At 45.1% G+C, this 25,044-nt stretch overlaps 1 protein-coding gene across 2 annotated transcripts; it reads left to right on the top strand.

The window, feature by feature from the left end:
• Positions 1 to 350: 350 nt before the first annotated feature.
• Positions 351 to 24,659, top strand: LOC120920549 (Fc receptor-like B). 2 transcript variants are annotated; one of them, XM_040332691.1, is made up of 9 exons: positions 351 to 746; positions 4,664 to 4,684; positions 7,816 to 8,076; positions 8,161 to 8,430; positions 14,488 to 14,769; positions 16,799 to 16,948; positions 19,330 to 19,392; positions 21,129 to 21,145; positions 23,771 to 24,659. In XM_040332691.1, the coding sequence occupies exons 1-9, from the start codon at positions 716 to 718 to the stop codon at positions 23,816 to 23,818; spliced, it is 1,143 nt and encodes a 380-aa protein (XP_040188625.1). In that variant the 5' UTR covers positions 351 to 715; the 3' UTR covers positions 23,819 to 24,659. The 2 variants fall into 2 exon arrangements, with proteins under 2 accessions (XP_040188625.1, XP_040188624.1); XM_040332690.1 differs by lacking the exons at positions 351 to 746; positions 4,664 to 4,684 and having other exon boundaries at positions 7,526 to 8,076.
• The last annotated feature ends 385 nt before the right edge of the window (positions 24,660 to 25,044 follow it).

Below are 25,044 nucleotides of genomic sequence, written 5' to 3'. Positions count from 1 at the left end.
AGATCGCCTTAAGGGAGGGGCCATCTAGGGGCAGAGGAGGAGTCGCCTAGGCAGCCCCTGGGTGGAAGGAGGAAGTGGGACAGGAAGTCCCACTCCTAACGAAGCCTCCACCCCCCCAAAAAAAAATTACATGCCAAATGTGGCATGTAAAGGGCGAGGAGTGCTTAAAGCGGAAGTTCCACTTTTGGGTGAAACTCTGCTTTAACCTTTTATGTAGCAGCTGGGTGAGGAACGAATACTATAGAGTGTTTACTATTCTTAATTCTTCCCCAAAAAAGTGCTTATTTCTATTCTAATTGGTACATCCGCCCCAAAGAATTGCCGTTAGGGTGTAACCTGACATTACAATTTGGTACATTTACCCAATAGAGGGCACACATGGTATCACCTGAGTGTACTATGCAGTGTGGTAGAGCAATGAAAGCCATACCATTGCCAAAGTGACAACATTGGACTCCAAACATGACTCCTGACTATTGGATGATCCAGATAGACCAGCAATCCCGGGTGCAAACCAGCAATGTCCACCCTCAAATGTAATACAAGTTTTGTCTTAGATCTGATTGGTTCTCAAAGATTATTCCTCTTTCTACATTTTCACTGCATTTTTTTTATCTCTTATGAAACGTCTCTTGTATAAAGCTCAGGAAATGTGAGGACACTCATAACTTCTGCTTCTCAGAAAAACAGTCGCAACATCTGAGTCTCGGCTAACATGACTGTCGTCCTCGCCATTGTGTTCCTGTGTAAGTAGAACGGTTTTATTCTTTCTATTATCTGAGTATCAGCTGAGTGTCTTTCCTTCGAGATCACATGAAACACAAAGAACATCTCATTGTTATCAACCTGTTGAAGGATTAACGTAATTATATTTGCTTTTTTGTGGACAAAGTATGTCGACCTTTCTTCTTGTTCTTGTTCTTCTTCTTTTTCTTCTTCTTCTTATTATTATTTGGTATTCACCATCTAATGGGCACTGTACCAACTGTCTTGTTTCATGAGAAATACATTATGATACAACAGTTTAGTATAACTCGATGTCAGTAATGGTGGATTACACATCATAGGAAGGAGCTCTGAGCATTTCTTGACTTGTGTTGCCTTGTAAGTGCCGATTGTAGGTAATGTTCCTGGTCTTGTCACACAGGCTGGAAGGTTCCCATGTATCTAGATAAATCAGCACTGCAAGATAGATTTTCAGAAGAACTTTGTTGTAATTGCCAGTAATGAAGGTAGCTGAGTGTCATCTCTAAGGAGAAAACTGTAGTTAAAGGTTGGTGCAATGTTAGGGTTGGGCACCAGGGTGAGTGTCCTGGGTCTACTGCCAGGTGCCCCTATCTCATATATATTATTATAATATTAATATTGTTTTAAGTTATATCATCTTTCCTAGTACTAGTACATCCCAAAATCCCAGTATCTCCCCCCTATGACCTATACAGCTCGGGGGGGGGGGGGGTGCTGGGGGTTCTGGTTGTTTGTTTTAGTAAAGGGGCAGCTGGTGGCTTCATAGTTCAGTCCTGATGGTTCTATGATTAAGTTCCAGTGATGGAGGTAATATAGAAAAAAAGGAATTTGGGACTTTAAATGAAGCAATTTGAAATGCAGAGGTAAGAGTGGTTAAGAAGTATTTTATTCATGACATAAATATAAGGTAAATAAAAGAATAATTTCATGTACCGTATTTATTCGAGTATAACGCGCACATGTGTATAACGCGCACCCCTAATTTTCGATTAAAAATCGGTATAAAATCATTGTAATTGCCAAAAATCATTTATTGTATTTATTGTATGTCCAGCCATGTCCCCCGTATGTCCAGCCATGTCCCCCGTATGTCCAGCCATGTCCCCTGTATGTCCAGCCATGTTCCCCGTATGTCCAGCCATGTCCCCTGTATGTCCAGCCATGTCCCCCGTATGTGCAGCCATGTCCCCTGTATGTCCAGCCATGTCCCCCGTATGTGCAGCCATGTCCCCTGTATGTCCAGCCATGTATGTCCAGCCATGTCCCCCGTATGTGCAGCCATGTCCCCTGTATGTCCAGCCATGTCCCCCGTATGTGCAGCCATGTCCCCTGTATGTCCAGCCATGTCCCCCGTATGTGCAGCCACCTACTGTTAATCACCGCGGCGCGGGAACATTACAGACAGCGTTCGTTTGAACAGCTGTTTTCCCTGCCGCGCATAGACACTCCCCCTTGCTCGCGATTGGACAGATCCGTCCAAGGGGGAGTGTCTATGCGCGGCGGGGAAAACAGCTATTCAAACGAAAGCTGTCTGTAATGTTCCCCGCACTGCAGGGATTAACGTTGTAGCAACGGCGGTAGCAGCGGCGGTAGCGGCGGGGGGAGGGGGGAAGTATTCTAGTATCGGCGGTATTAGCGGGAGTACGAGTACTCCCGCTAATACTCGGTATCGGTCCCGCCACTGTCATCCCATCCCAGTCCTCGTGTATAACCCGCACCCAAAACTTTGATTTTTTTTGGGTATAAAATTTTGCGCGTTATACTCGAATAAATACGGTATATACATATAATTTGCACAAGGTATAAGCATGATGGATAAACGAGTACATATAAATCAACACATAATCATAGCAGATACATGGTAATTGATGTAATTATATATAGAACAATAATATGGCCAGCAAGTGCCAACGGCGGCATGCCTGATAGCTGTATCTTGTATTCACATGATATATAGATATATTAGTTTGTATATTGGTGACATCTTCAAATATGATAAATGGTAGGTAGATAACAATCCATATATGGTGTAGCTGTGGCATCAGGTCTAGCTCGATGCATTTTGTGGATGTGTCCACTCCTCAGTGATGGCGGGGAAGATATCAGGGTAGCTGTCACACCAGGTGGATTTTGAATGTTGCATCCTTTAGCTCAGTGGTTCTCAACCTTTCTAGTGTCGTGACCCCTTGATAAAATTTCCCAGGTTGTCGGGACCCCTAACAGTAAAATTATTTTCGTAGCGTGGGTTGTCAGCACCCAAGGCAAGACAAGTAATTTGCACCCATTACCCATGAAAATTTACAGCTCCCTGAGTTCCTTTCCACTTTTACAATATTAAAACCCCTTTGTGGTGTCTCGTAGCAGTGACACCTATGCCGAAATAAGGAGATAGGGTCTCCTCCAGCCCCTCCCACTTCACATTCCTCACCAGTCAACTGACCTCTAGTCTCTGCCCCCCAGTCATGCCGTGAACTGAACGGGCGGCTGCGAAGAGGCTGAGTGGGCAAAAAGGCTGGGAGGGCAGTGCGGGCTTCAGGAACAGCCCAGGATTCAGTGACCCCTAGCAAATCATCATTCGACCCCTGAGGGGGTCCCGACCCCAGGTTGAGAACCACTGCTTTAGCTGTATATTGAATTTACATTGGCCTTTTGGTGAAAGTTTTTTTCCAGAAGACTTATATGCAGTATTGAGCGCTCATTGACTGGATATGTATAGCGAGCAATAAGAAGGGTCGGGCTGCTGATTAAAATACACTTATAAAGGTCGTGATGGGCTGACTGGAGGCAACATAATGCATACTAGAAGTGTCTTGGTAAGGGGGGTTGATGATGGATACATGAAAGGATCTTTTAGGTAAATTAACATGGCAAGTCAATGTCTACTGAGCCAGAGGTGGTGGAACTGAGTTCCACCAAGTTCCCCCTGAAAAAAAGCCCTGTTAAAAACCAATAAGTTACTACAGTTACGAAAATTCTCGTACGACTTTGGAAGTGATGTAATGTGTTGTAATGTATTCTGTTGTTTCTAAAGCACTCGTGGTCTGAGGCCTCGTACACACGACCGAGGAACTCGTCGGAAAAGACACATCGTTTTCCTCGACGAGTTCCGTGTTAGGCTAGTCGAGGAACTCGACAAGCTTGCTTTTGCGTACACACGGTCAAGACCAAATCTCGTTGTTCTCAAACGCGGTGACGTACAACACATACAATGGCAGGGGAAGTTCGATTCCACTGGCACAACCCTTGGGGCTGCTTTTGCTAATCTCATGTTACTGCGTGTTAAGTAAAAGTTTGGTGAGAGACGATTTGCACTTTTCAGTCTGTTACAGCGTGACGAATGTGCTATCTCCATTACAAACGCTACTTTTACCGAAGGTGCGCTCCCACCTTATATTTTATTCTGAGCATGCGCGGGTTTCTTAGCATACACACACTCGCGTTCCTTGTCGAAAACCAGCCCGACGAGGAACACGACTAGGAAATTGAGACTCCCGTCGAGGAAAAAGAGAACTTGCTCTCTTTTTTCCTCGTCGAGTTCCTCGACAGTTTCCTCGATGAAAAACGTACACACGACCGGTTTCCTCTGCAAAAAAGCTCTGCCACCAAGTTTCTTGATGGATTCTGTCGAGGAAAACGGTCGTGTGTACGAGGCCTTAGTCTTCAGATTTTTTTTTCCGGATAAATACTGTACTGATTAATCGAAAATCATATGATCCGGTATTGTATGAGAAAAAAAAGAGTGGCAGTTTGATCTACTGATGACCTGAGAAAATGGTGATCCCAACATCTTTGTTATAAATAAAATGCATAATTTCTAACTGATCATAAAAGAAAAAAGAATGAAAATGCTTTAGATATTTTTTAATGACGCGCACTGTTCATGATTTTTTCTAAAAAGTGCATTTTGGCTTTTCAGCTTTAAATGTGGGAAGATCTGGTGAGTACAGAACTGATACTGAATGATATGCCATGAATACAACAATATTACAAAAATGTTGATCTAACTTTTTTTATATAAAAAAAAAAGGTTTGGGTCACTAATTATTATTTTGTTTATTGATTTTCATTAATGTATTGGTAGAAGACTATAAAAAAATAGTCCTGGTTCATCTAAAATCTCCAAAGTTCAAAGCCAATAGGAGATGTTTCTTGGTGGTCATATTTGGCTCTATGGAGTGTTCCTTAATAATTTCTAGACATGTGCACAAGAAAAATTTTCGTATTTTTTTTGTTCCGTTTCGTCTTGTTGCGTAGATTCGTAAAGACGCAAGTTTTCCTATTGGGACCCGTTCGTATTTCGTAAGACGCAAGTTTTCCTCTTCGGACCCGTTCGTATTTTCGTAGCAGTTTTGTTTTCGTTTATACTGAATGATTCGTAATTCTGTCTAATTTATTTTCGTTGATTCGAAGTTCGTAATTTTGTTAGATAATAAATTTCATTTAATGGATTTGTAATTTTGTACTTTCGTAAATACATCGCAACACGCGGCTAATCCATATTAAGGGCCAGATCCACAGAGCGAGTACGCCGGTGTATCTACTGATACGCCGGCGTACTTTCAAATTACCCGCGCCGTATCTTTGGTTTGAATCCTCAAACCAAGATACGACGGCATCTGGGCTAGATCCGACAGGTGTACGTCCTCGTACGCCTTCGGATCTAAGATGCAATACTTTGGCATCCGCTGGGTGGCGTTCACGTCGTTTTCCGCGTCGGGTATGCAAATTAGCTATTTCCGACGATCCACGAACGTATTAGCGGCCGTCGCATTCTCTTACGTCGTCTCTAGTCGGCTTTTTCCGGCGTATAGTTAAAGCTGCTTTTTGGCGCGTATAGTTAGACTTGCCATGTTAAGTATGGCCGTCGTTCCCGCGTCGAAATTTGATTTTTTTTTTTTGCGTAAGTCGTCCGTGAATCGGGATGGACGTAATTCACATCTAAGTTAAAAAAAATGACGTCGTTGCGACGTCATTTAGCGCAATGCACGGCGGGAAATGTAGAAACGGAGCATGTGCAGTCCATTCGGCGCGGGGACGCGCTTTATTTCAATGAAACACGCCCCCTAATCGCCGATTTAAATTCCGCCGCCAGAGATAGACTACGCTGCCGTAACTTACGGCGCAAAATCTTTAAGGATTCAAAATTACGCCAGGTAAGGTACAGCGGCGTAGCGTATCTCTGAGGCCCCGTACACACGTCAGAGGAACTCGACGTGCCAAACACATCGAGTTCCTCGTCGAGTTCAGTGTGGAAGCCGCCGAGATCTCGGTGGGCCGACTTTCCTCATTGAACAACGAGGAAATACATGTTCTCTTTTCGGCCCGACGAGTTCCTCGTCGGCTTCCTCGCTGAAAAGTGTACACACGACCGAGTTTCTCGGCAGAATCCAGCTCCGACCGAGTTTCTGGCTGAATTCTGCCGAGAAACTCGGTCGTGTGTACGGGGCCTGATACGCTGCACGGGTGCAGATCTCTGTGGATCTGCCCCTAAGATAGACTTTCTCTTAAGCCCCGTACACACGGTCGGACTTTTTGCCAACAAACGTCAAAATGAACGTTTTCCAAAAGATCCGACCGTGTGTACGCTCTATCGGACAAACTTTTTCGGTTTCAAAAGTCCGGCCAACTCCCTTCAGACAAAAATCCACGGAAAAGTTTGTTTGAAGTCTGATCGTGTGTACGAGGCTTTACACTGTACAATGTGACTCAGCACAAAAGAGATAAGCTGATTGGCTAAGATATTAAGTAATCACTCACTAACTACACTGCCCAGTGCCCATTCTAAAGAACGATACAAGTACACAAATTTACCAACAGACAAAGAAACGGATTTACAAAACACACAAATGAAAATACGAACATACGAATGAAAATACGAACAGATTTAAAATACGGAAACGGAATGCAAATCGTTCGTTATAGATGTCATTTTCGTTCTTTTGCTTTTTCGGTGTTTGGCATTTTAGTAATCGTACATTCGTATTTTCGCTTGTTCATTATTTTACTTATTCGTAATTGCGTAATTTTCGTATTTTGGTTCTTTCAGCTTTTCGGATGTTCGAATTGATGCGAATGTACGAAAACTAACAAATTCGTACGAAAATCCATTCATTACGAACGGGAACGCACATGTCTATAAGTTACTGTCACCCTAAAAACATGGCCAAATGGGCACAGCTGCGGGGATCTTCCCAAAGTACAAGGCCTCCTTAGACAAGCAAAATAACTAGTTTTAAAACGTTTTTTTGGGATGGACAATAATCTTTTCTATATACGGTAAATATACAGTGCCTTGAAAAAGTATTCATACCCCTTGAATTTCTTTTTTCACATTTTGTCACCTTACAGCCAAAAACGTAAATGAATTTTTTGGGGGATTTTATGTGATAGACCAACACAAAGTGGTATATAATTGTGACGTGGAAGGAAAATGATAAATGTTTTTCCCAAAAATATCAGAAAAGCGTGGCAGGTACGCAAATATGCGGCCCCGGGGAAAAAAAAGCCCAGTCCAATGGGGCCGCATATTTGCGTGAAGGCCTTAAAACACTATAAAGTGGATGTAAAGCCACTCTCATCCTTTCTAAACTACTGCCATAGTGCTGATCTATAAGGATATAGACGCCTCCTCCATGTATCCTCACCTGTCAAATGTCTCCCCTCTGTCTGTTATGAGATCCGAAAAACTGCAGATTCTGTGGGTGGATCTGTTGTCTGGAGCTCTGTGGGTGGAGTCGTGATGTCAGTAGACTCCCCGCCCACCTCTACACTCCCCTTGTCAACATGCATTTTCTCTTGTGTATTCCTTACACTAAATTCTGCTATGATCACTAACATCCAGTCAAAATTCAGAAAAGTAACCTCATGACTTCTGAAAAGGAGTGGGGGTGGGAATGAAAAAATAATGCCTGTCTTCAGGCTAGTGCAAATCTCTGTTACCAGGAGGACTACAAACATTCCCATTTCTATAGAGAATGTATTTTTCTCATACAAGATGTGATCATCTCTCTGTGTTTTGCTGCACACTGTGCTCTCTATGTGTTCTGTGTGATCTCTTTTCTTCTATAGGAGGGGCCATCAAACCTGTGGTGACCTTCACACCCAACTGGGGGAATATATTATATGGTGACGATGTGACTCTAACATGTGATGTGCCGTCTACTGAGGAGCCCCGGACCTATCACTGGTACAGAAACCAGACACTGATAGAGGGAGATCAACAGAGACTTCAGATCATTAGATCTTCAGTGATTCGGGACAGAGGAGATTACAAGTGCCAGACCATCGGTGGTGATATCAGTGATCCCGTCTTCCTAAATGTTACATATGGTGAGTGATCTCATCTCATCTCCATCATTACAGATTGTTGGGTGTGAATAGAACAACATAAAGTATCATTTTATTACATTTCAGGTCGTGTCATCCTACAGAGACCCCCATCTGCCATCTATGAAGGAGACCCCCTGACTCTCAGATGTCATCATGGGATATTTTCTAATGGAACAAACACAACATTCTACAAGGATGATCAGGAGATAAACTCATCAGAATCTGACTCCACATTCCATATTCCTAATATAAGGAGGAGTCAGTCTGGACTCTACAAATGTACTAAAAAAATATGCAACAATGATTGGTCATCTGTGTTTGATCAATCAGATGTCTCCTTTATCTCTGTGAAAGGTAAATTCATGTCCTGTTTAAAACTGTATCCTTAGAAAAATTGGTTGATCCAGAGGAAGGTGATCTCGTACAAAAAAAATGCTTTAAAGTGACCCTGTAGCAGAAATACAAATATAAAAGTCCCCCCCATACAAGAACAGACTTAATATTTACCCATACCACCGCCTATTCCTCCTTGAACCCTTGTTCTTGGGCAGAGCATGACAGTTGGCAAAATCTTCCCATCCAACATACTCCTCCCGGGTTTGTTGATGTCTGATGCCCAGGGCTGGACTGGGACAAAAATTTGGCCCTGGACTTCATCCAGACTGGCCCACTTTCACAGGTCTCTCCCATGGGGGCCGGACAACTCCCGCACCCCCCCCGGCCACCCAAGCCCCCTCTCCCCCTTCACTAGCCACTAGCCGTTCTACTTTATTAGAGTAGAACGGCTGGTACTGGTACTTTTATAGGCAGTACCAGTAGGGAAGCTAGACATTATTTCACCCAGGGAAAAGAATCAGTTTGGTGCCCCCCCTTATGGGACAAGATTAGGCAGAAGTGAGAAACTCCCAGGCCATAGCTGTTAAGTCAGCTGTCTGTCCCCTCCCCCATGCTCCTCTCTGTCATCCCCCCTGCTCCTCTGGTCCTCTCCCTGCTTCTCTGTTCCCCCCAGGTGAGCGCTGCGGGAAGGGAGAGGAGGTGAGTGCCGGCGGGAAGGGAGAGACAGAGGAGCGGAGGGGGGCGGTGGTCCGCTGTCACTGAAGCCGGCCCACTGAGCCACCGGCCCACCGGGAAACTCCCTGTAGTCCCAATGGCCAGTCCATCCCTGCTGATGCCCCGTACACACGATCGGAATTTCCAATGGAAAAAGTCAGAAATTCAGAAATTCCGACCGTGTGTATGCCCCGTCGGATTATTTCCATCGGAAATTCCAAGGAATTCCGTCGGAGTTTAGATAGAGAACATGTTCTCTTTTACAAAGGTCCGACCATGTGTACGGGGCTTTAGTCTTCTCCCCATGCATTGTGGTTCCATTCACTGGCCCAGACGTCAAAACACAACACACACAACTAATAAAAAAATATTTTTACTCCTAACCATAATGACCAACTAAAGACCAATCAATGGGGTTGATTTACTAAAATTGACTGTGCAAATTGACTGCAAATTCTATGTCTATTCTCATAACCGAGGTTCTCCATACTCCTTGTTAGTTGATGCACCCTTCCCAGTTCCAGGAAATCCATATTATGGACTGTTAACCAAAAGTCAACTGCAAAATCAATATGAGGTCTTACTAATGCTTTGAGTATGGACAAAATTATGTGTTTTTCTTCAGTTTACACCTTAACCACTTCAGCCCCGGAGGACTTGGCTGCCCAATGACCGGGCCATTTTCTGTGTTTCGTCTTTTTAACTGACAATTGCACGGTCGTGCGACGTGGCACCCAAACAACATTGACGTCCCTTTTTTCCCCACAAATAGAGCTTTTTTTGGTGGTATTTGATCACCTCTGTGGTTTTTATTTTAAAAAACAAAAAAAGAGCGTCAATTTAGAAAAAAAAAAGTTTTTTGTTACTATAATAAATATCTCCCAAAAATATATATATATATATTTATATATATATATATATATATATATATAAAATCTTTCTCAGTTTAGGCTGATACGTATTCTTCTACATATTTTTGGTAATAAAAATCGCAATAAGCGTATATTGATTAGTTTGCGCAAAAGCTATAGCATCTACAAAATAGGGGATCATTTTATGGCATTTTTATTATATTTTTTTTATTAGTAATGGTGGCGATCAGCGTTTTTTTATCGTGACTACGACATTATGGCAGACACATCGGACACTTTTGACGCTATTTTGCGACCAGTGTCATTTATACAGCAATCAGTGCTATAAAAATGCACTTATTACGGTGTAAATGACACTGGCAGGGAAGGTTTTAACCAATAGGGGGTTAAGTGTGTCCTAGGGAGTGATTCTAACTGTGTGGGGGCTGGGCTACCAGTGACATGACATTGATCACTGCCCCAATGACAGGGAGTAGTGGATCAGTTTCCTGTCACTAGGCAGAACAGGGAAATGCCTTGTTTACACAGGCATCTCCCCGTTCTGCAGCTCCGTGACACGATCGCGGGACACGGGCAGACACTGTCTCTTCCTTTTCTGCATGAACACAATGGGGTTGATTTACTAAAACTGAAGAGTGCAAAATATGGTACAGCTGTGTATGATAACCAATCAGCTTCTAACTTCAGCAGTTCAAATATATGTTGACAAAAAAACCTGAAAGCTGATTGGTTTCTATGAACAGCTGCACCAGATTTTACACTCTCCAGCCCCAATGGGTTATCGGTACTGATCACTCACTGTGTTCATTCATAACTGCATGGAAGCATTGTAAACTGGGCTTACTATGCTTCCGTTTATGAATGAACAGGAGCCTCTTTACAGAGCGCCTCCTGTTCATTCATCTCCGCTGCAGCTGAGGCTGCAGAGAAAGGATTGGGAATCTATGTCCTCAATTCCTTTCTGTATCTCAAAAGTAGAGCCACCAGAAATGCCCTCTCTATTGAGGTTGCCTGCCTTCTACTTGTTTATGTGGTTCTTTCCTTGTACTCCAGTTTCCTTCCATTAGCCATACACATAACTGGGTTGAGGTTTGTAACAAAACGTACCATACTGCGATTGAGTGCTTTCGTCATATACCGCTTCCCACACAGTCTGAATATAGATATCAGATATTCCAACCACTGACAAGCACCAAACAAGACAATACTCGTTTGGTTGCTGAACATGGACTGTTTTATTTGAGATGACACACAAATATATACAGCAGGATTACAATACAAACTGTAACCAGAAACCTAATTAGGATGAGCTAGTTAACAAAATCACTTACCTAGACTAGGTGTCTCAGAGATACAACCTTTTAGGGTAGACTTCACGTCTCCTAGCTCACCGACTATACAATACACATTATCATAAACACAAACACAGTACTTCTTCACACAATAGCAGGGTTAATTAACACAAACAACAATGGGTGAAATCAGGCCCGGATATATTCCATTTGCCGCCCCAAGGCCGGGTCCTTCAATGCCGTCCCCGCCTGCGCAGTGCAGGGGGGACATTATCCGCCGGGGGAAATTACATTGGGAACCATCTCACCTCCTCTTCTCTCTGTTTTCTCTCCTCTCACCATCCGTGACATGACAGGGAGGAACTCCCGAAATGAAAGTGAAAGTGTCTTCTCCTCTCAGCCGCAGTGCGGCCCCTGCACCCACTGCCGCCCCGAGTCCTGGCCTTGTTGGCCAGGACTGGAATCTGGCCCTGGGTGAAATACTCTTAGAGCCCACACTAGCCTTAGTTGAAGACATCAGCATCTTCTAGGAGTCCCAACATTATGAATCAGTCACTGTAACGGAATGGCCCGTGATACCCAGAGATTTTTGAAGGATGCAGGGTACTCCTGTGAACAACAAAAACCTGGGGAATGCCCAGGGAAAAACCAAGCCTACTTACCGATCAGCTTGCGGAAAACCAATTAACCTGTCTACAGTATGCGTTAAAAACAGGGGTTCGGTCCGCACGCATTTGCAAACACATGCGTGAGCCACAGAGCCGCGCCAAGGCACCCTGTAATATCTGTGGTCCTAACACTAAACAATGAGCGTCCCCACAGTGGAGGCACATGCATTTTAATGGATAGACAGGGGCAGGTGAACTGAAGGGAAGCCACCCCTCCTTTAAAGGTACAAGAGCACACCAAGCACCCAGCATGTAGCACAATGGCTGCAAAGGTGTTGGTGCACTGATGGACCAATATAAACACCACAGGTGAAGCATAAACATGTCCACTGCCCCATCTATAGCTGACCATAACAGTAAGTAGCATTGGAAGGCTAAAGCAGATAACAACAAAAACCTGGGGAATGCCCAGGGAAAAACCAAGCCTACTTACCGATCAGCTTGCGGAAAACCAATTAACCTGTCTACAGTATGCGTTAAAAACAGGGGTTCGGTCCGCACGCATTTGCAAACGCATGCATGAGCCACAGAGCCGCGCCAAGGCACCCTGTAATATCTGTGGTCCTAACACTAAACAATGAGCGTCCCCACAGTGGAGGCACATGCATTTTAATGGATAGACAGGGGCAGGTGAACTGAAGGGAAGCCACCCCTCCTTTAAAGGTACAAGAGCACACCAAGCACCCAGCATGTAGCACAATGGCTGCAAAGGTGTTGGTGCACTGATGGACCAATATAAACACCACAGGTGAAGCATAAACATGTCCACTGCCCCCATCTATAGCTGACCATAACAGTAAGTAGCATTGGAAGGCTAAAGCAGATAACAACAAAAACCTGGGGAATGCCCAGGGAAAAACCAAGCCTACTTACCGATCAGCTTGCGGAAAACCAATTAACCTGTCTACAGTATGCGTTAAAAACAGGGGTTCGGTCCGCACGCATTTGCAAACGCATGCGTGAGCCACAGAGCCGCGCCAAGGCACCCTGTAATATCTGTGGTCCTAACACTAAACAATGAGCGTCCCCACAGTGGAGGCACATGCATTTTAATGGATAGACAGGGGCAGGTGAACTGAAGGGAAGCCACCCCTCCTTTAAAGGTACAAGAGCACACCAAGCACCCAGCATGTAGCACAATGGCTGCAAAGGTGTTGGTGCACTGATGGACCAATATAAACACCACAGGTGAAGCATAAACATGTCCACTGCCCCCATCTATAGCTGACCATAACAGTAAGTAGCATTGGAAGGCTAAAGCAGATAACAACAAAAACCTGGGGAATGCCCAGGGAAAAACCAAGCCTACTTACCGATCAGCTTGCGGAAAACCAATTAACCTGTCTACAGTATGCGTTAAAAACAGGGGTTCGGTCCGCACGCATTTGCAAATGCATGCGTGAGCCACAGAGCCGCGCCAAGGCACCCTGTAATATCTGTAGGGTACTCCTGTGCCAGCTTCACCAATGACTCTTGGGTCTAGGGTCATCCTATGTCCAATAGGGGAATAGGATGACTGAGAAATGATATCCCGGATAACATGAGATGGGACAGTAATGATATTTGATGTATTGCAGGATATCTTAAAATATTACAGGTGGTTAATTCTGACCCCAACAGGTCAATAGGAGAGTGACTCATTCATGTGGGGACACATACTGTTGAGGTGTTAATTGAGTCTGGCTCCTAAGATATTTCATTGTGTAAAGTGATGATAATATGTGTTGTGACTTAGCACCCACTAAAGGTCAGATGTCTGACTTACGTCTACAAAGGAATGTGTATTGTGTAGCAGGTGAGAATAACTTATCGCGGAGTCAGAATGTCTGGGTAATAATTAGTAAATTAGTTCATGTAGATTATCTGAATGTCATTATCTAAAGGAATGTGTATTGAAGTTCCTTTTATCATGTTGTGGGTGAAGTTGAGTCAATGTCCATATTTGGTTGCTAACTGTACAAGAAGAGCTGAGTTTACCATTAAAATATTCATTTGTTTTGGAACCATAGACAGAGCTATGTGTGTCTCGTTTCTGGGGGAAATCCAATGGGTCCTGTCTGCTGGATTGTGGCGTGTCGGAAGCTGTCTTGGGTTGGTGGAATGGAATATCGTAACAGCGTTAACCCCTGACCTTTACAGTCACTATTTCTAATATGGCATATACAGGGTTCCCAGAGTCTGTGTGTCTTGGGGGGACATGGACCTGAATCCAAAGTAACACCACCTCGGGGGTCCCCACGCATACAGCTCACAAAGAGCACCGTTCCCCCAAACGCCAGGGCCCATGATCGGTAGGCAAGAGGCTAGCATTCAGTCCCCTCCAAAAGCCTCTGGCTAGGTCTGTCACAAGGTTCTCCATCTCTATGGATGATATGACTATACAGAAATTCCTTTCAGGGACTAATCAGAGATTCATTGATGATATAGGTGCAGGAAGTGAATCACTCAGCATAATAAAACATAGACTGTTACCAAGTGGATAGAAAACCGACTCCAGGAATGGGTCACTGTCATGTATTTCTCTTCCAGAGCTCTTCTCCCCACCGGAAATAAATATAACTGCTTATTGGGTAATAGAAGGAGATGAGATGACGGTGAGATGTGACACCAGACTGGATCCGCTCAGAGGCGGCACAGAGCTGCACTTTGCCTTCTACAGAGATGGATGGAATGTGCGGGGATACAATGTATCTGATACATACAGAGAACGCTCAGCTCGGCTGGAGGATTCTGGGAATTATACCTGTGAAGTGAGGACGGTGTCCGACACTGTGAGGAAGATGAGTGATGGGATCTATATCCATATATACAGTAAGTGTTTAATAACTGCTTCTATCATCAGCGTGCTTTTAAAAAAGAATAATCGCCTCAAATGACATCATATTTTAGTTTTGCCACATCTTCACACCTACCTGTCAAAAAATGCAAGTACCAAGCGCAATGAGGTTCCAAGGGGATCTGTAGATAACCACCGTGAGGGCATCTCCAACTACTCACCCAACCAGCAATGAGATGTAGAACCCTGTAGAAGTGTGCTACTAGTGTCAGAGTAGGTAAAACTAATTCTGACTCAAGTCTAAACCTTGTAAGTCCTAATCTGTTTTAGGGTTTAGCGCTAGCTGACTCATGCAGACAAGTCTCTGTTGCCTCCGCCTGGGTCTGGAAGTTTGGAGAAACTTATAGAGGCTAGTGGGCGGAGGCCAGGAGGATTCATCTGCATACTTAGGGGAGCTTGACCAATCCCTGGATGGTGGGTGTAACTGAACGTCCCACACTCCGCTTGAGTGCTTCAGTCATATACCGCTTCCTATCAGTCTGGATATAGATATCAGATATTCCAGCTGCTCACAAGCACACGAGACGAGACTTGATTGTCTGCTGAACATGAAGGGGTAGATCCACAAAGAAAGTATGCCGGCGTATCTATTGATACGCCGGCGTAATTTCAAAATTCCCACGTCGTATCTTCGTATCTTTGTTCCTCAAAACAAGATACGACGGCATCTGGGTTAGATCCGACAGGCGTACGTCTTCGTACGCCTTCGGATCTTAGATGCAATTTTTCGACGTCCGCTAGGTGGCGTTCCCGTCGTAATCCGCGTTGAGTATGCAAATTAGCTATTTCCGACGATCCACTAACGTACGAGCGGCCGTCGCATTCTTTTACGTCATTTCCGTTCGGCTTTTTCCAGTGTATAGTTAAAGCTGCTATCTGGTGGCGTACTCAATGTTAAGTATGGCCGTCGTTCCCGCGTATCATTTTGAAAATTTTACGTCATTTGCGTAAGTCGTCCGTGAATGGGGCTGGACGCCATTTACGTTCACGTCGAAAACAATGACGTCCTTGGGAGCAATGCACCCTGGAAGTTTTGACGGACGGGGCATGCGCAGTTCGTTCGACGCGGGGAAGCGCTTCATTTAAATGAAACACGCCCCCTACTCGCCGCATTTGAATTCCGCGCCCTTACGCCGCGAGAGATACCCTACGCCGCCGTAACTTACGGTGCAAATTCTTTCAGGATTCAAAGAATAGAAAAGTAAGTTACAGCGGCGTAGCGTATCTCACATACGCTGCGTCCACGCAGATGTATGTGGATCTGCCCCGGATTGTTTATTAGAACCAATAATACAATCTTATATACAGTTAAAGAGGAGGTAACCAGAACATAAATTAACATGAGCTAATTAACTAATCATTTACCCAGACTAGGTGACTCATAGATATGACCTTTCAGGGTAGACGTCACTTCTCCTCAATCACCTGCTATACAATACACATTATCATAAGTGTAAACACAGGACATCTTCACACAATAGCATGGTCAATTAGAACAGAGGACAGACAGATGGCTGGAGGTGACGGCATTAGCATCTAACAGTATGTGTCCCAACATTGCTGATAAGAAAAGAGGCTCGGGATCGGGCAGTGGATAAAGGCCAATCAATGTTCATTGTTGACCGCAGTGATGAGAAAATTCGAAGGTGCAGGATAGACTATTTTTTTTTAAACAAAAATATTTCTAACAATGTATATGGTTTTAATTTGGTACATTTAATCCAAAAGTGAATGTTGAAGCATACAAAGTACGTTTGAGCGACATTCACCAAGTCATCGAATATACTCACGAAGAATCTCCTAGTGTGTGGCCAACTTAGGTTTTTCTCTTCTGGTAAATTTCAAGTTTGCACGACAGCAAGCCCAGACTTATACCAAAAACAGGCGCTTCTTAGCATATATATATATATATATAACATCTTTACCCATTGATTTCCTTATTTTGTGTGATTTCCTCCAATTTTCACAACAATATTTATGGTCTTTTTATTTTATTTCCTACAGGCCGAGAAGTCTATGTGACAGTCATTGCTGTGGGCTCAGCTGGGGTTCTTCTGATCATGGTCCTTTCTGCTGCCCTTATCTGGAGATGTAAACATAGAAAAGGGTCTTCTGCTTCTTGTCAAGTAACATCCCAAGAGACGGCTACAATGGGTAACAGCATAGCTCCCAACTGTCCCTGATTTCAAAGGAACTTTCCCTGATTTCGAGGGACCGTCCCTGATTTGGAGCAATGCCCCTCTGTCCCTCATTCCTTCTCATTTGTCCCTCATTTTGGTCTGATCTATATAGTTGTATATAAAATGCATTATTTTTTTTTCAAAAAGTGTTTCCCAGTGCTAAACCTTTCATCCAATCTCTAAATTGCTGCGTTTGTAAATTTCAAAAGCCAATTTACAAGAATGGTAGTGGTAAAAAAAACAAAAAAAAAAACAATGTCCTATGCCTACATACTTTTGCTAATAGGGGCAGGGCTATCTTAATGAGAGGGCACACCTGGGCACTGCCCAGGGGCCCCAGCTGCATGGTATACAAAGAAACACCCGCATGAAGCGCTACACCATAAGGACGGTAAACCACAGTGTTGTCAGTGGTTAAAGAAGTTTCACTAAAACACAATCCGTGCAGCTGTCAACCACTAAGGAGACATGGGCAAAAAGCAAAAGAACAAAAACATACAGCGCACAAGGGTTAAGTGAATGTCACTTTATAGTCTGTGATGTGTGGAAAAACATATATGCATGAAAAATTGAAAAGTTGAAAAAATTTAAAAAATTGAAGTAGCCACAAATAGCACACAGGAAAATAGCACATTAAAATTTTTTAAATTTAAAAAAAAAAAAAAAAAAACTAATAACAATAGTCCGCATAACATAAGCAGCAGTTCACGTGGAGATGGTAGAGTGAAAACACATACACTTCGGGGGAGATGTTAGGAATGAATCCAGGTAGTGTGCATACACTTGTATGCAGAGGTAAAACAATACCTCAATAAAAGCAGCCGCTTCTACGTCTCAATGCAGGGAGATGGAATCCGTTGGTGGGATGATGACAGCCACACTGGGAGCAGATGTAGAAGTTATATCCATGCAGAGATGGATACTGCCGTTTAAAGACCACTAGCTCAGGGGCTGATGGAAAGGAAACCTTCCTCGCAAACAGAAATCTCCAGCGGCAGGGGAAGTCCTGGAGGGGAGCCACCAAGCCGGTTCAGTGACGCAGCCGCGTCACACGGGAGCGAGGAAAGGGGGATGGTAGCCTGATGGAGTCACACAGAGAGCAGGAGGTGTCCGGACACCTTCGATCCAGCGTCAGGTGACTCAAAGCACCAATCAGTGTGGGCAGAAAACGAGCAGTAGAGATGCTGGCGCTAGTGTCACTGAGAGAATTTCCCGAGTGTCGGCACTACACATCAGCTGCAGTGTGCTTGCTGCAAACATATAGGGGCATCAAAGATTGTACTGGTGAGCCGTGACTGACATGTTTCGCGTGCCAGGACGCTTTATCAAAAGCTCTGACATGTTTCGCGTGCCAGGACGCTTTATCAAAAGAGCTTTGGGGTGCCCTGCACATTTCCCAAAGTAGCTGGTCCTTGAGCCCACACTGCCCTGAAATTTCCCCATGATGGCACTTAGGCCTCGTACAAACGGACAGGCTGTTCGCTGAAAACGGTCCACCGGACCGTTTTCAGCGGACATGTCCGCCGGACCGTTTTCAGCGGACATGTCCGCCCGGAGATTTCTGTCTGATGGTTGTACACACCATCAGACAGAAATCTGCGCGTACACGATCCGCGGTGACGTGGCCGTGCCGTCGCCGAGACGATTATGCGGCGACGTGCACGGCCCTGGAAGGTCAATGCTTCCACGCATGCGTCTAATCACTTTGACGCATGCGAGGGATGGCGGCCGATCGGACATGTCCGGTGAGTCTGTACAGACGACCGAACATGTCCGACGGACAGGCTTCCAGCGGACATGTTTCTTAGCATGCTAAGAAACATTTGTCTGCCAAAAAACGGTCGGCTGGACAAATGTCCGCTGGAAACCTGTCCGGTCGGCCGTACACACGACCGAACATGTCTGCTGAAACTGGTCCGTGGACCAGTTTCAGCAGACATGTTCGGTCATGTGTACGGGGTCTGAGAGTTATAGATGCAAAGGGGAAACAGTCTGCCTCCTACCTACTTAATGTCTGTTTACCTGCACTGTCATCATTGTAGGGGCCCCAGAGCATTACTTTGCCCAGGGGCCCATTATGCTATTAAGACGGCCCTGAATAGGGGTCCCTCGCTCCCATCAGAAAGTTGGGAGGAATGGGTAACAGTATTATCATGGGTGTACACTCCCTCAGTACAGAAGAAAGAAGGGTGAGCAGAGTTGGGGGGGTGGAAAAAAGGGTGAGTGAGCAAAGTTTGGGGGGTGTGGAAGAGGGGGTGAGCAGAGTTGGGGGGATGGAAAAGAGGGAGGGGGGGTGAACAGAGTTGATGACATTACTATTATTGAATAGAACATTTTTTTGACCTTCTTTCTCAGTAACTGATGCAAACCCAGATCCACAAGATGTTTGCTACCTAGAATTAAGTCACATGCCTAAAGGTAAGTTCAGTTATTTTGTGGCAGTAGAGTGATCTAGAAAGTTTTTTAATGTTCTGTCATATTTCACCCCTTCCTGTCCTCAATCTGTATACTACACTCCCCAGTACAATGCCCCATGCTGGCGATACGTTATTAAATGTCCTCCATTTGACATCCATCAACTGACTCTATGCAGCGGGTGACTCACAATTCTGGCTGCCAGCTTCAGTCTCCACTGAAGCCTCGTACACACGATCGAGTTTCTCGGCAAAAACCAGCAAGAAACTTGCTGTTTTTTTTTGCCGAGGAAACCGGTCATGTGTACATTTTTCGACGAGGAAACTGTCGAGGAACTCGTCGAGCCAAAAAGAGAGCATGTTCTCTATTTCCTCGACGGGAATGTAGAAAATTGGCTTGTCGAGTTCCTCGACAGCCTAACAAGGAACTCGACGAGCAAAATAATGTGTTTCGCCCATCGAGTTCCTCGGTCATGTGTACGAGGCCTGAGGGTCAGGAACCAATCAGATTAGTTTACAATTATGTAAGCTTCATATCATATACATTGTTTATATGCAGACTGGAGGCTAGGCTGACAAAATGAGCTTTTAGCCTTCAGATGTTACTGCAGCCAGGGCCGGTGCTACCACTAGGCAAACTAGGCAGCCGCCAAGGTGCACTGCTGCCTAGGGCATCCGGCCACAGGTGTTGCTAAGCTCTTCTCTCTGCAGCAAGCAACTAAGTCTCGGCATCAGCAGGCAGCACATATTGTCAGAGGCCTGTGTCTGGACTCCCGAATGAATGGAAGCAATCAAATATTCATTGATGGGCGTTTCATTTAAAGGGTGGGGTATACAAGGGCAAGGCAAAGGGGGTGGAGTCAGAGGTGGAGCCAGGGGGGGGGGGGGCAAAATTAGGTTTCGCCAAGGGTATCAAAAATCCTTGCACCAGCCCTGACTGTAGCCTGGTTGTGACAGTGGGCATCTTTTTAATACTGTAATTGTCATCACTATCACCGATGAGAAAAAGCTTAAGGGTCCACACTCATGCTGTCAAGCCCCGAAGAGTTGGATGCCACTGACTAGTGAGGGTGCAGGTTGAGGAAAGGTCTGTCCAGATCCAAAACATGCTGCAGAAATAGGAAGAGATAGCCCGGGTGCTGAACATCTAACCAGTCCCGAGTGGTTAGCAGGTGAAAGCAGCCTCAGCTCCATTCATGGACTATGCTCCATGATTAGGCCCCAGGGGTGGGGGGGGGGACATGTTAGAGTCATGGTATGGATCAGTGGGTCTCCAAACTGCGGCCCGAGGGCCGAATGTGGCCCTTTGCTAGCCTTCATCCGGCCCTTGGGGTACTATTGCTCCCAATGATATGAGGCACTATTCCTCCCAATGACACCAACAATGGGGCACTATTTCATCCACTAACACCAATGATGGAGCCTGAAGTCTGAAGGACAGTAAACTGGCCCTTTGCTTGAAAAGTTTGGAGACCCCTGGTCTGGATGAATCAAGCTGAGGCTGCTTTTACCTGCAAAACCACTTGTGACGGGAGAGGTGTGAGTGGCAGCTGGGCTATCTCTTCCTATTTCTACTGTAATTGTCATATATATATGTCAATTTGATCAAAAATATTTAATTATTTTTCTATGATTAAACCTTTTGTGATAATTATTATTATTATTATTATTATTATTATTATTATTATTATTATTATTATTATTATTATTATTTTTGTTTTTGCATTTCATCCTTTGTAGGAAATAAAATCAGAAATGTAAGTATGAAAATACTTTTCACACTATATCTGAGATTGATAGTATCACAGTGCCAATTTTTTTAGATAGATATATAGATAGGAATAGATAGATAGATAGATAGATAGATAGATAGATAGATAGATAGATAGATAGATAGATAGATAGGAATAGATAGATTGATAGATAGATAGATAGATAGATAGATAGGAATAGATCGATTGATAGATAGATAGACAGATAGATAGATAGATAGATAGATAGATAGAAAGATACATAGATCGATAGACAGATAGACAGATAGACAGATAGATAGATAGATAGATAGATAGACAGATAGACAGATAGACAGACAGATAGATAGATAGATAGATAGATAGATAGATAGACAGACAGACAGACAGACAGACAGACAGACAGACAGACAGACAGACAGACAGACAGACAGATAGATAGATAGATAGATAGATAGATAGATAGATAGATAGATAGATAGATAGATAGGAATAGATAGATAGAAAGGAATAGATAGATAGACAGACAGATAGATAGATAGATAGATAGACAGATAGACAGATAGATAGATAGACAGATAGACAGATAGATAGATAGATAGATAGATAGATAGATAGATAGATAGATAGATAAATAGATAGGAATGGATAGATAGATAGGAATAGATAGATAGACAGACAGATAGACAGATAGATAGATAGTATAGTATTGGGTGTCCCAACCTAGCTGACAGCGCCCCCCCCCCATGTTACATATGTTTGTGAGATGCTGTGTCATTAATTCTGAATGACACCCCACACCCCAACACACCCCGACCATTGGAATCCAATGCGTCCGGCACCCTGTATGTAGATCAGGGGGCTGGACACATCATGGACGGGGGGGGGGGCGTAGCTGACTGGCCACACATCTGTTGCAAGGTGCATTGGGGTGTTATTCAGAATTTATCAGCCCAAGGCATATAACACGCATTGCCACAACACCATAGCATGAAGAGGCATTAAATTCCATTGCAAACATCTGCTTAGAGTACAAGAGGTGACCCCAATACATGTTAAGCCAGGTCAGCCCACCAGGGGGAGGGCAGGAGGTACCTACAAGCAGGGCTGGACTGGGACAGAAATTTGGCCCTGGACATCATCCAGACTGGCCCACTTTGACAGGTCTCTCCCATGGCGGCCGGACAACTCCCGCAACCCCCCCCGGCCACCCAAGCCCCCTCTCCCCCTTCACTAGCCACTAGCTGTTCTACTTTATTAGAGTAGAACGGCTGGTACTGGTATTCTTATAGGCAGTACCAGTGGGGAAGCTAGACATTATTTCACCCGGGGCAAAGAATCAGTTCGGTGCCCCCCTTATGGGACAAGATTAGGCAGAAGTGAGAAACTCCCAGGCCATAGCTGTTGAGTCAGATGTCTGTCCCCTCCCCCCATGCTCCTCTGTCGTCACCCCTGCTCCTCTGGTCCTCCCCCTGCTTCTTTGTTCCCCCCAGGTGAGCGCTGCGGGGAGGGAGAGGAGGTGAGCGTTGCGGGGAGGGAGAGGAGTTGAGCGCTGCAGGAAGGGAGAGACAGAGGAGCGGAGGGGGGTGGCGGTCTGCTGTCACTGAAGCCGGCCCACTGAGCCATCGGCCCACCGGGAAACTCCCTGTAGTCCCAATGGCCAGTCCATCCCTGCCTACAAGGAATGATATTGCTGCTCCCCCAATATGAGTTCACTGCTGAACAATATGAGAAATGATATCGCTAATATAAGGGATGATATCACTGGTCCCAAATTATAGGGGAGTGCCCTCGGGTTCCGGGACAAAGCTCTGAAGTTCCAGCAAGGTATGTTGGACCTTCAGAGCGCATGCGCCAGTGATGTCACTGGCTGCAGGATGAATATCTCCTAAACGATGCACGCTTAGAAGATATTCATTTTTCCAACCAGTAAGACTTATTAAAGACTTATTATAGGCTTACCTGTAGATAAAAATCACAAATCTGGCTTTACTAAAGCTTTAAGGGCTCATTCTCACAGGTATTCTGTTTTTTTCATGTGGGTGAGGCCGTCTGTTAGACTTGGTTCACTGTTACTTTCATCTAGGCCGTATGGGGCCCCATGATTTCGAACAGCAACCCTGCTTGATGGGTCACCCTCACATCTGGGCGGCTCAACTCTGCTAGTCCCAGGCAAGAGGCAGGAGCGGGGCCAGTGGAAGTCTGATTGACAGTGCTCCCAAGTCAAGAGTTGACCAAGACTTGACCCACCAAGGCTGTCACTGGAGGGTTGCAAAGGAACGCAGCATGTCCACCTAATTCACTGGCGGTTTTTCATGTTCCAGTAACAGCCAGTGAGTTGGGTGGACATGCCGCATTCCCTCACGATTCTGTGACAGCTATGGGGGAGATGCCTTAACTCTCCATGGTACAGTACTTCCAAGCTACTGACCCCCCTGCTGATCCAATGGGGCCTGGGCCCAATACGCGAGGGATGGCTGTTCCCCCCTCCAGTGACCTTAAGAACATCCCTATAGCTTTATACATAGTGGTGCAAAGTTCCCAGAGTATTATTGCAGAACACCTGAGATGATATAAAGCCACCGAATGTCTCCACTCACTAACCTGTCATATGTCGCAATTCTTTCCCAGGATGGGATGACCGTCACCTATGCTACTGTGAAGGATCCAGATATCTGAGCGTGTATAGGAGACCCAAACCGGCTGGAGCATCTTCACTGTCCAGGATGTTAAAAAAAGTTCTTATGTGGTCATCATATCCCGAAAATAACTTCAAAGCTATTATTAAAGTCAACAGTCAAAATAATTGGACTTGATGGAGTGAAGAAAGATTAGAACCTTTTAGATGTTCTCTGTGTCTGAGTTGGGGAAATGTCACTTCCCTAATGAAGGGGTCTTTTGTGGCCCTGAAATGTCACTATTTTGCCGTGATGGGATAAAAAAAAGCTTTGGACCCTTTTTGGAGATCCTTTTGTACTGGTGACATATCCTTCAATCCCAGTTGGGGAAATTTTCCCTCACTCGCTCTGCTGGCTGACACCCATCAGGGGACAGAAAGTAAGGATGAATCTCCCCTGCTGGCACACATATAACAATGAAAACCGGACAGAGGTTCTAATCCTACATTAAAAAAGTTTTGTCCGGAGTTTTTTATCAGTAAATGGAGCATTTATCTTCAGGGCCGCTAATAGGGGTGGGCCACCGGTCCTCTTGTAGGGGGCCAGAACACACAGTGGAGCCCACACAGCAGAGCCCACACAGGGAAGGAGAATAGTGATGGACGACAATTGCAGAACTTATCCTCCAGCAGCTGAAAGCTGGTCTCTCCCCCTCTCCCTGCTGCCAGCTTTTATATGCTGAGAAAGAGACAGTCCTCCATCACTAATTCCCCTCCCTGTGCTGGCTCTAATGTTAGCTCCGCTCCTGAGTTTGTTATCTCTGTAACTTTGTTTTTCTCCCTCTGTCTCTCTGATCCCGGCACTCCTGCCTCTGTCTCTCTGATCCTGGAGCTCCTCCCTCTGTCTCTGTCTCTCTGATCCCGGAGCTCCTCCCTCTGTCTCTCTGATCCCGGAGCTCCTGCCTCTGTCTCTCCGATACATGAGCTCCTCTTTCTGTCTCTCTGAACCCGGACCTCCTCCCTCTGTCTCTCTGATCCCGGAGCTCCTCCCTCTGTCTCTCTGATCCTGGAGCTCCTCTCTCTGTCTCTCTGATCCCGGAGCTCCACCCTCTGTCTCTCTGATCCCGGAGCTCCTGCCTCTGTCTCTCTGATCCTGGAGCTCCTCTCTCTGTCTCTCTGATCCTGGAGCTCACTCCTCTGTCTCTCTGATCCCAGATCTCCTCCCTCTGTCTCTCTGATCCAGAGCTCCTCCCTCTGTCTCTCTGTTTCCAGAGCTCCTCCCTCTGTC

Source organism: Rana temporaria, chromosome 13 (assembly GCF_905171775.1).
Source record: "Rana temporaria chromosome 13, aRanTem1.1, whole genome shotgun sequence".
NCBI lineage: Eukaryota > Metazoa > Chordata > Amphibia > Anura > Ranidae > Rana > Rana temporaria.
The sequence above is the reverse complement of the archived record's forward strand: the minus strand, read 5'-3'. Positions and strand labels throughout refer to the sequence as shown.

Excerpts from the sequence above, each read along its gene's own strand:
- LOC120920549 (XM_040332690.1), top strand. The coding sequence starts at position 7,722 with ATGTATTTTTCTCATACAAGATGTGATCATCTCTCTGTGTTTTGCTGC. Across the intron at positions 14,770-16,798 it reads GATCTATATCCATATATACA|GCCGAGAAGTCTATGTGACA; the intron begins GTAAGTGTTTAA and ends TATTTCCTACAG. Across the intron at positions 16,949-19,329 it reads CCAAGAGACGGCTACAATGG|TAACTGATGCAAACCCAGAT; the intron begins GTAACAGCATAG and ends CTTCTTTCTCAG.